At 37.2% G+C, this 17080-nt stretch overlaps 2 protein-coding genes across 3 annotated transcripts in view; one reads left to right on the top strand and one right to left on the bottom strand.

Annotated features, from left to right (window-relative positions):
* The window catches only part of LOC128214673 (uncharacterized), a 90242-nt gene that overhangs the window by 35830 nt on the left and 37332 nt on the right, over positions 1 to 17080 (top strand). The gene's annotated exons all lie outside the window — the stretch shown is intronic.
* Positions 14810 to 15778, bottom strand: LOC128213818 (putative nuclease HARBI1). Its single transcript, XM_052919875.1, has 2 exons — positions 15465 to 15778; positions 14810 to 15374 (listed from the first exon to the last, which is right to left on the bottom strand). The coding sequence occupies exons 1-2, from the start codon at positions 15776 to 15778 to the stop codon at positions 14810 to 14812; spliced, it is 879 nt and encodes a 292-aa protein (XP_052775835.1).

Raw genomic sequence — 17080 nt, 5'->3', positions numbered from 1 at the left:
AAGGCATGAATCAGGGTGTTCGTTCTGTAAAGTATTAGCCAGGGTGTTCATTCTGTAAGGCATTAATCAGGGTGTTCGTTCTTTAAGGCATTAACCAGGGTGTTCGTTCTGTAAGTCATGAACCAGGGTGTTCGTTCTGTAAGGCATTAACCAGGGTGTTCGTTCTATAAGGCATTAAGCAGGGTGTTCGTTCTGTAAGGCATTAGACAGGGTGGTCGTTCTGTAAGGCAACAACTAGGGTGTTTGTTCTGTAAGGTATTAGCCAGGGTGTAGGTTCTTTAAGGCATAAGCAAGGGTGTTCGTTATGTAAGGCATTAGCCAGGGTGTTCGTTCTGTAAGGCATTAACGAGGGTGTTCGTTATGTAAGACATTAACTAGGGTGTTCGTTCTGAACAGCATAAGCCAGGGTGTTTGTTCTGTAAGGCATTAGCCAGGGTGTTTGTTCTGTAAGGCATTAGCCAGGGTGTTTGTTCTGTAAGGCATTAGCCAGGGTGTTTGTTCTGTAAGGCATTAGCCAGGGTGTTCGTTCTGTAAGGCATTAGCCAGGGTGTTCGTTCTGTAAGGCATTAGCCAGGGTGTTCGTTCTGTAAGGCATTAGCCAGGGTGTTCGTTCTGTAAGGTGTTCGTTTATTGTTTGGATACCAGTCTTGTCCGTGTAGTTTCAATTATTGTTTGGTTTATCTACTAATACTGCACCAACTTTTAAGTTTTTTTTCTTTGAAACATATCAAATAGAGTAATACTACAAATGGAATATAAAGTCATGCGTGGGTTTGGATGTATTATGTAAAGTCGTTTTGGCCAGTTATTGTTTTGTTCCCTTTAATGTACTGAAAGTAAAACGGAGATTTCACATTTCTGTGTGCTTATATTCCTAAAGCACGAACAACTTGAAAAACAAAGCTTTTAAACTTCTATACCTCCTCCATTAATACTGGACTATTTGTAAACAAGTTTCGTTATTTAATATGTTCTTCAAGTATAAACGTTAAATGCCTTCATAAGGGTTATACTATATGGCAAATTACATACAGATCACAAACAATACACGAAAGCCCCGCTCTATATGCCCCCTATAAACCAATTTTGGTGATCATGCTGTAATTCATTTATTTTATTTTTCAGTAAAAAGGCAATTTTCTGTCATTAGCTCTTAGAACGTAAAATTTACCTCCAGTTGAAATGAAATTGCGAGGATATGTTTCAAACGTAATATATTTCATTAAGTTAAAACGATTGTTCTAACAGCAAGTAATTATACAATTACTGGCAAAAGTTCTCCATCGGAAATCGAACCCCCCATTAAAACAATGGCAACGAAGAACCGGCGGCGAGGTGGCAGCATTGCTAGTTCTTGCAATAGAAGACTATGTCAGTTCTGGGATTTGTGTTATTTAGCATCTACGATTATTTGGATATTCTAGGAAAAGTGCTCAAATGCAGTGAAATGACGCATTTGTAGAAACAGAGTTTTCACCTAAAATAGGAAGGTAACCAACTTGAAATATTTCGAGTATGAGTTTTTATATATTTGTATATTAATTTACAAATATGTTATAAAAGAACAACAATCTCAAAAAGTCGAAGACAGTGTCTGAAGAGTTTTTTAAGATGAAAACTTAAATGCGTTTCATATTTAACTCTAAGCAAAACAATGGTATTGATCAGCAATATATACGACCATTGACCACATAATGACCGCAACGGTAGCTCGGTAACACATTCATGGAATGCATAAAAGGTAGGGTTGATAATTATTTGAACGTCGATAAAAACGTTTATAGCGGTTAACTGGATATGTTTAAAAGCTTGTAGTCGAATGTTTTATGCTAAAAGCCGTAAATCTTTGATTTGATGGTAATGTGCTTTAGATGAATGTTCATATTTCGCGCTTCGTTTCCGTAAAGTGTGAGTAACTTATCGAGTTAATGTTGGTGCTGGGAAATATCATATAGCTGGCACACTTGCAAGATGCACTTTTGTAAATGCTGATTATAAAAACACAGAGCTTTCACATCTTATATCCGGATTTGTTGAGGATATATTGAGTTATAGTGATTGTTCTTATAGCAAGTAATTATACAATTGCTGCCAAAAGGTTTTAAGAATGTGTAATTAAAGGCATTGTACACTATGCGTTTTCTGAAAATATTTGTTTGCACTACTTCGTATTTGTATGTGTAATTAGAGAATTACATTGAGGTCATTAAACAACAAGCGAATTCTTCTTGTTGGATTATTAATACTTTGCAAGTTGTCAATCGGGGCTATTTACAGGATACAGGTATGTGCCTGGTGATAATGACGGCGGTTTTCATTTCCCCGTGAATTGACGGTCTGCGATTGTATAATAATTCAGTTGCTTCTACACAATTGGTTTCCATTAAATCTTACCTAGACTTATGTTGAAACGTTTTGGCTACAGAGCATACATTATAAGGACCGGCCAGTCAGCCACCAAAGGTGTATATGGACCGAGGCGTTAGTCGAGGTCCATTCACCTTCGGGGGCTGACTGACCGGTCCTTATAATGCAATATGGCCCCAGTGGTGTGTTATATTTCTTATATTATACCGAACACTTTTCATTACAAGACAATATTTTTAAAGCGATTTAAAAATGTTTATTTTAACAAACCTGACAATGTTTACTTGCGACAAATTTTCGCCGTTGTGAAAATACCAAGCCGCACTAACCAATCGTATGACGTCAGCGGTCCATATTGCATTTTTGGCGAGGTCCGGACCGGCCAAAAATATAATATGGATCGCTGACGTCATAAAAACGGATTTTCATCAACATACAGTGATATACAGACCGATCGAGATTAAATATAAAGAAGGGACAAATTAATGTCAGGTATAATATCTAAGAAATATAACACACCACTGAGGGTCATATGACATTATAAGGACCGGCCAGTCAGCCTCCGAAGGTGTTACGCCTCGGTCCATTCACCTTCTGGGGCTGACTGACCGGTCCTCATAATGCCATATGGCCCGAAGTGGTGTGTTATATTTCTTATATTATACCGAACACTTTTCATTACAATTCAATACTTTTAAAGCGATTTAATTGTGTTTTATTGAACAAAGCTAATAATATTTACTTGCGACAAGTATTCGCCGTTGTAAAAGTAGCAAGCCGCACTTACCAATTGTATGTCGTCAGCGGTCCATATTACATTTTTTGGCGGGGTCCGGACCGGCTAAAAATATAATATGGACCGCTGACGTCATTAAACTATGTTTTCATCAAAATACAGTGATAAACGGACAGATCGAGTTTATATATACAAATAAGGGACACATTGATGTGAGGTATAATATGAACATATATATAATCAATTAGTTAAACGGTATGTTCTACAGCTGAATGTAAATAACATAATGATGGTGATTGTATCAATACAGTCAGTGAGTAAATCCTTATAACTTTGTTATCTTATGCTGAACGTATTATGAATGTTCCTTCGATATATTTACTAAAAATCGTAATTTCGTAAGGTAATAGACGATGTTATTAATTGATAAAACTTTAATAAAAAGGAGTTAACATCCGTTTAAAATAGGTTTGTTGGTAGTTGAAAAAAACCATCGACAAATACATATAAAGTGATATTCATACTTTATGTCTCTATAATTACAACATAAGCATATACTCTCATTAACATAAACATTAACCTTAACTTTAATTACGAGGTCCATTATTACATGCGTACCGCCGTGTTTGTATGCTCAACGGTGAACACAGACTATCAATTGACAGAATAACAGAGTACTCTTAGAAGCAAAATAAAAATATCGTTCATATTCAAGGAGTTTAAAAAAACCTCTATTATACATATCCAACCAGAACTCTTGCTATCATTTCCATATCATTCTTGTTTAAATGTATTGTTCTACACTTAAACCCGATTATAAATGCATTAACACGTACAGTATTTGACTTACAATTGTAGTGAAATCCTATTTCACATTCATTGTTTAATATTAAACATACAAAGCATCAAACAACTGATATACTATTTTAGGCTTTAGTTCATATTCCTTACATTTATTTAATAATGTAATCACAGCCTGCAGGGCTTTTCCAACCGAATGCTCGTGGTGGAATGTAAAATTTCCAGTATAGCTTATAAGAGTTAAATTAATCAGCTACTTCGAAAAAATCTTGATATGTTAGGTCCAAGTCACATTTGATTGTATTTTACCCCATTTAAGAAAATATATTATTTTAGTCTTTGATGTACAAGACCTGATGCACTGTAATTTAAAGAAAAGTTGTTTAATTGTTTTTTGAAAATCCTGTGACAAATCGCCTAAAATGGTCATATTATCTGCAAATAACAACAGAATCAAAACAAACCATTAATATTTAAACCAGAGTTAATGCTTTCCTGTAAGAAAAATTCTAAATCCTCTATTGAGCATTGAACAACTATCGGGGCAATAACCTCCCCTTAGCACAACACTAAAGTATTCAACGTAAGGCGCACAAATTTTCACACAAGATTAAACATTTTCATACACAACTTTGACTATTTTATGTAATTTACATTGTACAAGATTTGATTTAAACATATTTTATTCAACATAATACAAACAAACTTCACAGAATATACACACACACACAAGTTGTCTATAATATTGAAATGGATTGGAACGAAAGCATATCTTATAGAGTTCTTCTCCAAGGGAATTAAATTACTCATTTACCAGAAAAATGCGTATGATTGACGATTAAACGATATATATCTTTTATGCGAGAAAAGTTGTTTCTAATGCTAAAAAATAGGAATAAGTTTTTTTTTTTTTAGATATGGATTCAATAGTTCAAACACGATACATAATAGATACAAAATAAGCACAAGTGACAGTATAAAGGATATATAAGTAGGGTGTGGACAGATATGAAGGAAGAAAAGAAGTTGAGTACATACCATATTGGGGAAACACTGTAAGTCAGGTAATGATCAGAAACGTTTCGAGTCTTGTATGAATGTACAAGATTTGCACATATTCGCAACATGACATTACAATTGACACATTTCTGCATATCGACTTAATAAAGAAAAAATGCTTTATTTTCAAAGATATATATTTGCAGACTAGACTTAAAGAAAATTTAACCAGAAGTCGCAGAAGCCTAACATCAACCACTTTCCGTTACCTGTACATCTTTCTTTATAAACAACCAGTACTTAAAGAAAGAAAAAACATAAGGAATAATTACCACTGTTTGCGAACTTATTGTTCCTGGCTAACTTTGGCTCAATAACATGCAGTGATATTTGTCCTCAATTTTCCCCATTTTAAAACCTCGCGATTTAAAACATAATTTAATTATTTTTGTGAAGCTATTAGTTAGAAAAAATATCTTCAATAAACTTTTTAAGTGAAGTGAACCATTGACGATTTCCATAGCACTGAAACAGAGCAGCATTATGTAAAAGTCATTAGTCATAGACCATTTAAAGAATGTAATCTGATTCCTATTGGAAATATAACACCTTCCTGACTCACGCGTTTCATATGTCCATTCCAAGATCATTTAAGATATAATCTTAGCTTCATACAACAACCATCTCCCATTAACCATTACATTTTAAAGTCAAACGCTTTGCGGACTACAAAGGTAAGATATAACAGATCAAAGGCATTGACATATTTTGAATGTATAAACCCTCTGATTAGAACAGTGCCTGACTCATACACGAGCTAAGTCCTTGATGTTCCCTGAATTACACATCCCAATTACCTGTGTATTGTGTACATACTTTCTAAAATCAGTACTTTATTTGTTAATAATCCAGTTTTAAATGCTGGTTTACCGAGATTCACTGCAATAGAATATGCTTTACCCCATGATATTTTTAGAACGTATATATCAGGGATTGTTTAGAAAATACTCTAGAAATTTCTATTTAAGTTTGAGAATGAACATGATTCTTAAAGAATTTTAGAGAAAGTTCTTGCGGAATCTTAGAGGCTTTTGATGAAAATTAAATCGATGTATTTCATTAGATCAAATGACTGCTCCTAAAACAAATAATGAGACTGTTGCCAGCAATAGTTTTCAAATAGAGGCAAAAAAACAACAACAGTCGACGGCGAGGTTTAAGTGTTTTCCGTTTTTTGAGCTTTTAGTTATAAGAACAATACCATCGGAACACTTCGGCCTTTTCCATCGAAAACAACATCGAATGTATGCCGGGGCAATAGTTAAAGGCGTTCGTAAAATCAACAACAACAATAAAAGTAATAATAAGTGTTTAACGTGTAATTTGTAATTTTCGTGAAGATTCCTCAGAGGTTATTCCAAAGGATAAACTGCTAAATTTCAATAAGTACTCGATCTGCTGGCAGTGTTGTTAAATCTAAACAATTTTGACATTGTAGACCGTCCAAATACATCCGAGTAGGTTTCCATTGGAAAATGGCCGAAGTGTTCCAACTGAGAAAAATACATTGTACTACGATACGAACATAGGTATTAGCAGAATTAGCTAAATTAGGTGGCCCCTCATATATAACATGTTAAAAACAACGTAGCATCTCAATTTTAAGATGTTTAGTAATTAATTTACTGCTGTACAATACAGATCTCAAATTCCTAGACAGCTGTATGCTATCCTACAAATAATATTGACAAATAATTACGACAACAGTATCACGGTAACACCATCATGAAAATCAAACGACTGAAATGTCTGGTTGTTAAAAGTCAATTTATTTGAGTGTTTCATGATATTGATTAAGCAGTAAATTCAATATATTTTTAAAACTGGTAGACGGTTAAATTGCAGAGGGTCGTAAATGCTTGACGGAAATGAGCTGTCGTTCTGTAGATTTCCAGTTCCCCCATTTTATTATGAATCCATCCAAATAACTAGCGAGTGGTGCTTGTGGTTCAACTGCTGACAGTTTTCCACTGGGGCTATTTACAGAACATAATGTGCCGGAAGGATGATACTACTGTCAATCAGCCAATAAAAGCATGATCATAATGCGTCTTTGCAACGAAAAGACATCCAGTTCGAACTGGCCAAAAAGCGACTTCGAACAGAAAATTTTCGGCACATTAACGAGCGTCCGTTAGGCTACGATTGATGTGAAAACTGTGCATGTATCCTTTGAGCGAGTTCAACGTTGATACGTAAAGGCATACGAACACTGTTGGTGAGGTATTTGTCGCAAACATTTAATAAATTTCAGCATTCTCGTATAAAAGCGAGTTACGCCACTCAAATGAAAATGATACATTCATCGAATGCCATATATGGTGAGTTAAGTAGCCAATTCAAACGACAGAAACTCGTAATGGCCATTCTGTGCGAGTTTTGGCATGTATTGTCGTCAATTCAAATGTTTTAAAACTTTGAATGTTCCAGTTTCACGTAAAATACTTATTAATAATGCCGATCAAAATTCAAGAAGGATAAACAGAACGTTTTTGGTCTTGTGAAAACTAACAAAACCAATTAAGACAAGACGAAGCACACACTTACTATTAAAATCAAAAAACTCTTTAATATAAGTTTTGCAAACAAGCCAATGAACTAGGAGTTTAAAACGAATGGCAATCGCTGAACTTGCTCACACTCATGTTACTCATTGAAACGATTTTAACCATCCTGTGTTTTATCTTGGTTGAAAATTACAATGTCGAATTATTTCATCCATCTTTTTGCTGTATTTTTTTAATCGTTTAGCTTTTAAAAGAAGGAATTGTTTGAGAACAGGTGCCTGACTGAAAACATTGTTTATTAAACTCCGAAGTGCAGAACTTACATGGTGGTTGGAGCTGGCAGGAATGCTTTGAAGTTGTACATCGAATTGTAGGCGGAGGAATGCATTCATCAGGACGGCATGCTGTCTTTTACAAGAACTAAGATAAAATCTGATATAATGAGATGATAAAAATATAAATCATCTATAATATTAGCAATGAAATTTGATGGGAAAAACATGGAACCTATTTGTGATTTTTCTACCAAGCACTGGGACTGTTGAAACTTACTTGAGTTTTGCAGGGTCACAGAAAGCACGTGAACTGATTAAAGTCACGAAAGCATCTAATTGCAACTTCAATTCAATCTAATTACATCGCAACTATAGTGACAAGTTACACGGCACATTTACCGGCACCAATGTCGTATAGTGCCAGAGTAGTGAAGACATCAAGCGAAGGCATAACATGACATTACATTTACAGTGTACAAGTGTAAACCTTATACAAGATCTAACCATACAAGACAATGTACAACTCAATCATGATTACTATATATATATATTCAATATGAAAAGCCAAAACACCCACTCGTAGTTTTTTTTCTGATTTCTAGTTGTTATTTTCGAGGTTTACATTTATAATTATTTTAAGCATATCCAATCCAAAGACAAATACTTATTTCAGATTAAACGTACATGGCTATATAAGATAACATGTGATTTAAATGCTGCATCAATTCAGAGAAAATATTATTTTCACAGATTTGAAAATGATACACTGTAGAAACAAAAAACAACGTTTCTAGCTAAGAAATGGACAAGGACAATGTTGATGAATAGCGTGCAGTTAGATTGCCATTTATCCGCTAGGAAGTTATATCAAGGCAACGCTCTTTATACTTATTACCGGACCGATATAGAGTGTGCATCTGTAAACGAAAACAAAAAATACACATACACACCGTACAAGGTGCCAAAGACAATGTGCACATGTGGAACATTACGCCTCCCACCCCGGATAAGTAGATCCAAATATCTGGCCAAAATGGCAATTCTTATCTTGCTTCCGGGAAAAGAAGGGCGAACTTTACTTACACTTTTGGCCATGGAAGATACTTAAAGTCTGTAGCCTTTGCTTGATTGATTTTGGAAAGAAAATAGAGGGTGGCGTTTTTTTTACATGGTTTCCCCTTCTTGTTTATCACCATGCCAACGAATGTGATTTGTTTTAAGCATAATGATAGGAGTATATGTTTGTTTTTGCGTTAAATACAATGCTCTCAGAGTCTTAGCATCACACAAAATAAATATTATCAGGTCAATATAAAATGTCAAGCTAAGATTTTGATTTTGAGTTGAGATCTTTGAGTTGAAACAGTTTACTTCTTGTTTTATCAGTTATCGCCAGTCATGTTGCCCGGTGAGAAAAGACAATGATGATGTATTATGCTTGCTTACACGAGTGAACAAATTGCCAATAAGTTTGATTATCTGCAACTGTTGGCATTTGTAGCTACGCTAATCAAATAGAATGTATAATTGCAAAAATAAATGAAGATTAATGTGATCACTGCGATGATTGAAGATTAATGTGATCACTGCGATGATTGTCTCACTTCAAACAGAACATTAAACATGATTTATATTTCAGTTTCAAATAAATCCGGTGTTGTTATCTTTACGATTCTAACAATGTTTTTATGGAGAGAAAACCATAGAGGTTGTACATATCTTTTTACGTAATGTATTAAACTTCATTGGATGTTTTGTACTCAATCAAAGAACTTCTGGTGAATGTTAAAAAGCATCACATACTGTGTTATTAGTGAGTGACAAACCGTCTATATTTAAGCCAAGTGCAGTTTGTCAACTATTCAATGCTTTTGTTGTTTCAATATTGAATTATGGGTGTGAGGTTAAGGGATTTAGGAAGAATGAAGAAATATAACGTATACATTCAAACTTCTGTAAAACATCGCTAAATGTTTAATCATCAATATGTATAGGAAATAGGTAGATACCCGGTGTACATTGATAGATTTGTTAGCATCATTTAAGATTTGGTGAACAATATAACAATGTAAAAATATCATTGTACGAAGATTATGGGAAAATATGTTTGTTGCTGTTGCCAAAGCAAAACATATCTTATGTAAAGAATTTATTAGAGATTGCAGGTTTTACAGCTATTTTAAATATCCCGAAACAACGTTATATTAAAAAATATATAAACAATCAAAAGTTGATATACCAGCTAAAAAAATAAATTAATTTAACTCGGTTCAGATTATCCATTTATATGTATGTATATATAGGGTATTCAAATTGTTAATTGAATTTCATTGTATCTGGTCAAAGTTCCGACAAACATATCACATTGCCTCCACTAAGTAATCTTCACACCCGTAACGCCCCCCTCCCCCCAAAAAAACCAAAACAAATCACACACACACACAACCCCCCCCCCCCCACAAAAACACACAACAACAACAAACAAAACAAAAACTTGTCGATCTGACAATGATACAATAGACCACAATCAAATATACTGTCTTTTATGCATATCTTCTGACTTAGAAGACGATTTTGTTGTATTTTGTAAAACTGTAAAACTGGTCGAACACATTTCGGAAGTAAAAACAACCTATTTCGACAAAGTGTTGCACATTTATCGAGCCAATTCAACCGAGGATTTGCCCCATTTACTGTAGCTCCATATCATGTAGAGCAATTCTGACAGTGTATACAAACATTTATTTTCGTAGACAGTTTTTCGTCGGTCTGCATTAATTTGGTTCAGTCATTTATTTCCCATAGCTCACTGTTCCCTCGGCACATGCCTTAAACAAGTAACTATGAGTGACAGCTTAGAGTGCCGTTGGCTGGAGCAGTTGAAGCTAACGTAATGAACCCGAATTAAAAATAATTTAACCAGCTATCGAATGGTATTGGCAACGATTTATTGCACATTCAAAATATTTTTGTAACATTCAAGTAAAAATGAAGCAAAAACGTCAGACGTCAGTCTTGTGTAATCGTAGTAAGCTGTACTCAGTGTGTGTATACCACGTGATAAATTGCGTCATAAGTGCTTCGTCGGATGGCAATATGTTGCTTTGAATGAAGACTTTAAACAAAGATAACATTTTTTTTTACTATTTCTTCACCATTTTGAATGAAACATATCTCAGTTTACGCCGCTCACTAAGACCCGCCTTCATCTTTTACCAAAGTTTGATTGAGAGTTTAGTTTCTGAAAACACTTCGACAAACCATTTCACAAAACCGCCGCCTGATGGAGCACTGTCAAAACATTAGTTTGGAAACAGATTTATCGAAGTGTTTGAGGAAACTAATCACCTGATCAGAGCTCCGGTAATAAAACGAAGGCGGGTCTCTGTAAGCGGCATAGACTACCCTTTGTTTCATTGAAAATGTTGAAGAAAAAGAAAAAATATCTTTGTTTTCACTTTTCTTTTAAAGCAAAATGTTGCCTTTCGACGTAGCATTTATGATGTAATTTATCACGTGGTATAAATACATTGGAAATGCTTTACAAAACATGATTTCATCTTAGTTTATATCCTTTCCATCGATTTATAATGATTTATCAGTGATACTAAAATGATACGATTTTGAACTATATGAAATCATAGCCCGCTCTCTTGAATTTATGGAACGTCAGCGCCAACGGGGCTTGCACGCGACCATATGGAACGTCGGCGCCCACGGGGCTTGCACACGACCATATGGCGTTACGCTCGTATATGAGTTGGCGTATTTTCTGTAAAAATCCCAAAATTGACGATCATTATATATATATGTGATATGCATACCCTAGGAAAAAAAGAAAAACATTGTTTATTGCAGTGATCAATTGCAAAAAAACAACACAATCATCTCGTGATCATCAATATACTTGTAAAAATAAAACTTTTGGGGCGCGAATAAATAGCGATCTTGCTCTAACAAACAATTATCCCGTATATTATTAATACGTCTGAGTATGCACATCAGATATCGACATTTATAACATAACTTACGGCGCAGGAGTGATATAACCCCATGCAATATTTTTCATATACAACTAGTGTAATAACTATGCAAATTAGGTAACCGCATCACAGAAAAATGTATTCATAAGCGCTGTCAAAAATGTAAACAAACCATAGAAACGATGTTTCAAAAGAAATCATGTCGGTATCAACAAACTCAATTCCATGATGAAACGAATGGTGAAGAAGGCTGGGCTTAATCCAAATATACACCTACCTGAACACAGAGCCAGAAAATACCTAGTGAAGAAATTGAATGATAACAACGTTCCTGCAAACCAGATTATATATGCAAATATCGGTACACTAAAACATTGCATCTTTAAACAAATATAGCCACATTAATCCAAATCAACACTTGTAAATGTCCAGCATCATGTATTCCAGTTCGCCAGCAATGCTCAAGTGCACACACTGTCACAGTCACTGATTCCACATCACATCCCACTTTTTCTGGGGAATTTTACAACATTTATGGTGCTCCAAGTCACGGAGGTAATGTCCTTGTGCACATCCATCAAAATCCATGCTGTAATGGACCACCTACAAAGCGAATTAGAACTATTGAAAGCGACTGTGACGCTGACTTCAACCGCCAAATGACATGTACACAATCGCGTGATTAACTAATGACGTCATGCAGTTATGGCACTGCTCTTTTTATTGATTTGCTTGATTTAAATTGATTGAAATATGTATTTTTGTTGTTTGTTCCTTTAAAAATCAGTTGATAATTGAGACATGATTTATGTTTTTTGTTGTTATGTTTTATGTCTGGCTGTTTTCTTTCCTGCGTATGAAGCATCCTAATATCACACAGTGTAAATACATCGCACTATGACAAGAAAAGTGTATTGAAGAAACTTTGACCTGGATTTCGACCGTAAATGAGTTATGTTAAAAATAGAATCTGAAATTCGTGTTTATTTTATATCAAATTATCAAATTTGTTAAACTCGTCAATTAAAAACAATCAGTATTCGACAGAGCCTCGTTTTTATCGCTTTTAAATGAACTCGTTTAGTATATTCGCTACAAAATAAGCACTCATTTGAGATCCTCTCTCTCTCTCTCTCTCTCTCTCTCTCTCTCTCTCTCTCTCTCTCTATATATATATATATATATATATATATATATATATAGCGAAAATATTTGTGTTGCAGGTTTAAACTGTGGTGTTTAGGTTCTTGTTTTTTATTATAAAAAACGTATTTGAAATTACCAAACCATGTGCAAAGAATGTCCACCTTGTATTTTTCACCCGAACTAACTACGTGCGGCTGTTTGAATAATTCAGGTAATAAATATAATTGAAGAGTTTGATTCAAGATATGCCATGAATTACTCTCCTAATAAGAAAAAAAAAACACCGAAGGAATCTTTATGATTCTATCTTATAGTTATTTTGTTATCGAGTGTTTATCCATGATGTCTACTCGCCAATAATTTGTGTACAAACAATATCAGTTTTTATTTGGATAAAATCGAATAATCAAATTTAAGTATAGGTTAGAGTTTATTAAGTAATTTCTTCGTAAATAAGTAACCTCAGGAAGCGGAGCGCAGCGAAGCGAACGTGGTTTCTTATCTACGAAGAAATTACTTAAATATATTCTGACCGACTTAGTGTAACTGTGTTAGCCACTATCAAATTGCATCAGCTTTAAAATTAATCCGTGTGCGTGTCAAAAAGACCTGTCAATCAATGCAAGTTATTATGACGTCATTTAAATCAACGTTGACACTGATATTGCGCCTTTGCACAATAGACGTGTCTATATGCGCATGCGCAGTTACAATTTACTTAATCCTGAAGAGTCGTCTTCAGAAATAAGTAAGGATTCTTCACAAACATGAAACGAAACATTTTTAAAATGTAGCGCCCCTGATTGGCTGACAATGTAGGACAAACACTAAAGAGGGTTAGAAGAACAATGGTTCTGTTCAGCCCTTTTCAACCCTGTATAAATCCAAAATTTATTATTTCTGACCTAACTCATATCTTTTTACTCTGTGCGTCATTCAATCATTGCGTCAACCTTCCTCATAGGTGCATTGAATCACCATTTTAGTATACAGACGTGATTGTCACTGTAAATTGTTTGTGTGTTACCGTGCCGTACTGGAGAACGTAATTTAAAGGTATGATTGATTTGGATGGTTGGTGTTTTGCGGGAGTATGGTAGTTTAGTCGTTGCTTTCCTTGATGTGTGACGTCGACCGACAGGCTATAGATGTTCCCTTATGACTCAGTCACATAGCCCGGCCGATGAGGTTCCGATGAGCCAGCGATGCGATTTTCACCGAACACCGGCCGGACACCGGCCGGACATCCGTGGCGTTTGTTGCTTAAAACCGCATCGGTGGCAGCTCGGTGAAATTTTAACTTCGGAGCTAAATTTCACCGGGCTCTCACCGAGCTCCCTCATCGCAGCCCCATCGTAACCACATCGGAAAACACGTCGGCCGGTGCACGGCCGAGTATCGGCCGGTGTCCCGTGCATCTGAGACATCCAGAGGACGAGGTTTTTTTAACGGACACCGGCCGAACTCCGACCGAGCTCCGGCCGATGTGGGACAGAGCCTTGGAAAGTATAGTACCGGTGGCTGACCGATGTAAGGGACACCGGCCGATGCTCGGCCGGAACTCGACCGAAACTCGGCCGTAACCCGGCCGGATATCTCTGCTAGTATATATATATGGTCCGTTCCCTGCTGCTTGCACATCTTCGAGCACGGCTTGGTCTCGCCATGCACCCGCGATGAACTGGCCCTGCTCATCTTCCCGGTCGAGATCGGCATTCTGGATGTTGGGGTAACGAGTCCTCATGAGGTTGTGAAGGGTCATGCAGGCCATGACGGTCTTAGTTACTGTCGACGGTCTCATTTCCAGGGTTGTTAGAAGACGTCTGAAGCGATTGGCAAGTATACCAAACGCATTTTCAACCACACGGCGTGCCCTGGAACACCGGTAATTGAAGAACCGCTCGTCCCGTGCCAGGTGACGATGAGGGTAGGGCTTTAACATGTATTGCCGAAGGGGGAAGGCGTCGTCTCCGACCATGTAGTAGGGTGTGTCCCGGTCGTCATTAGGCAGCGAATCCGGTTGGGGTGTCCGATCGTTCCCTCACGAAGACCTGGCTCTAGCCGCGACCGGTTAAAGATGCCGGCATCGGAACACGACCCTGGTGACCCCACATCCACCCAGATGAACTTGTAGTTCGAGTCTACCACCGCAAGCATGACGATAGAAAAGAAGCCTTTATAGTTGTAGTAGAGTGAGCCACTCTTGGGGGGCTTCTTGATTGCGACGTGCTTCCCATCGATCGCGCCACAAGAGTGGGGGAAGTTCCACCTGTCTCCGAATCCCTCGGCCACCGGGCGCCATTCATCTTCTGTCTGGGGAATGGCCCACATCTCATCCTCGTATACGTCGTAGATGGCCTGACACACCTCGGGGATGAAAAGGGCGATGGTGTTGTGTGGGACACGAAACGCAAACGCAAGATCGTGGTACCTGCTTCCGGTCGCCAAAAACCTCAAGGTGATTGCCAGCTTCAGTCCAGGGTCCAAGGGGGTTCGATGCCTGCAACAGGAGAGGATGAAATATGATTAAACCTTAGCAAGAATATAATGTTTGGAGGGAATTTTGTTTGCAAAATACTGATTAACTTACGTTGTACTCTTGGTAATGCGGGGGCCAACTCGGTTAAGCAACTCATAGTACATCTGTGGCTCCATACGGAGGAAGGCTTTGATGTCGGCAGCGTGCTCGGCCTCGAGTTCCTTCATGAGAGTCTCGTACTGGCCGAAAAGGGGTCTGCGTAGGATAAACTCTCGCACCCACCAGCGTCTTTCTCTTCTGCGGGCCCTCTGTCGCTCCGTCTCGGCGGCTTCTAGTATTGCCGCCAGGACCAGGTTGTACTGGAACCTTACTTGAGCCAGTTCGTGTTCGAGCAGTGCCATTCGAAATCTCCTCGGTGCAGCCATAGTGATGAACTGACAATGTCAGGTAGGAAGAACGGAATAGCTCGGCACCCAAGTCCGTGTTACATCGGACGAGCATCGGCCGGTCATTGTTCAAAGCCCGTTAACAACCCGGCCGGCGATCGCACGGTGTCCTGTTACCTGCTCGGGTACCGGCCGTATTCCTTCCGATGTCCGGCCGACCTCCGGCCGGTAGTCGCTGCCACATCGGCAGAAAAAACTCGCATTTTGAGAGAGACTCCGTACGGTCACCGGCCGGTGTTCGGTCGGTCGCCTGAAGATGTCCGGACGGAGTCCGTTCACGTCACCGAGCTCTGCTTCCGATGAGGAGAGCTCGGTGGCACCAAAAAAATCCACCGAGCTCTACCGATGCCGGACATCGGCCGGGCTATGTGACTGGGCCTTTATACGAACTGAAGTAATTTTGTATCAAGGAAATGAATTAAGCAAGGGAAGGCAATCACTATTGAATTAATGTCATTACCTTACACAAACAAAAGGCAACGTAGATTCACTAGTGTTGGGAATCGGCTCCATTTTTACTATCGATAATCGGTTCCACTCAAGTAACTGATTATCGATAGTACAATCGTTTTTTTTAAATGCTAGATAGTACCTGAATTGTAGTTTTATTCATGTTCAGTTTTAAACTCTTAATCATTATACATTTGTATGCATATACGTTATGTCTATGATTGAAGTAATTAAGTGTTGTTGTATGAAAAATATTTCATTTTCTTGCTCATTGTGGATATAACCAGCTATTTTGTTAAAGATAGCATCTGAACACTTACTAAAAAATTTTTTCGATGATCGATTATAACCAAATATAATCTATTGTCGCGGATTTCAGGCCCAACCAATCGATTTTCGATTATAACCGATCATCGGAACATCACTAAGATTCACTAGCGAACGCTGCACTTTGACATAATGTCGTTGGCATTAGACACAATAATGTTTCTCATATAATAACGTGAGATGAGTAATAATATCCCTTACATTACCGAAGGTTAGTTTGGATGACTTATTAACTTTTAATTTGATGTGACTGGCTTTTGGTGATTTTTCTTTCAAATAATGTTGACCGTGTCTAATTTGATTTTATGTGGGAACGGATTTAGTGGCTTTATAGCAGTAGTATCTTGCAGCTATCAAATCATTGGAGACTGACTGGTTTACTGTACTGTCTAGCAGCTATCGTATAGTTGAAAACTGACTGGTTTACTGTAATGTCTAGCAGCTTTTGAATATTTGGAGACTGACTGGTTTACTGTACTGTCTAGCAGCTATCAAATACTTGAA

Source organism: Mya arenaria, chromosome 13, assembly GCF_026914265.1.
Source record: "Mya arenaria isolate MELC-2E11 chromosome 13, ASM2691426v1".
Lineage (NCBI taxonomy): Eukaryota > Metazoa > Mollusca > Bivalvia > Myida > Myidae > Mya > Mya arenaria.
This window is presented reverse-complemented; position numbering and strand designations above follow the sequence as displayed.

What these genes read in the sequence shown, in the direction of transcription:
- LOC128213818 (XM_052919875.1), bottom strand. Translation starts at nt 15,778, where the DNA reads ATGGCTGCACCGAGGAGATTTCGAATGGCACTGCTCGAACACGAACTG. An exon ending in CGCATTACCAAGAGTACAAC is followed by an intron (nt 15,375 to 15,464) that starts GTAAGTTAATCA and finishes CTCCTGTTGCAG; the next exon opens with GCATCGAACCCCCTTGGACC.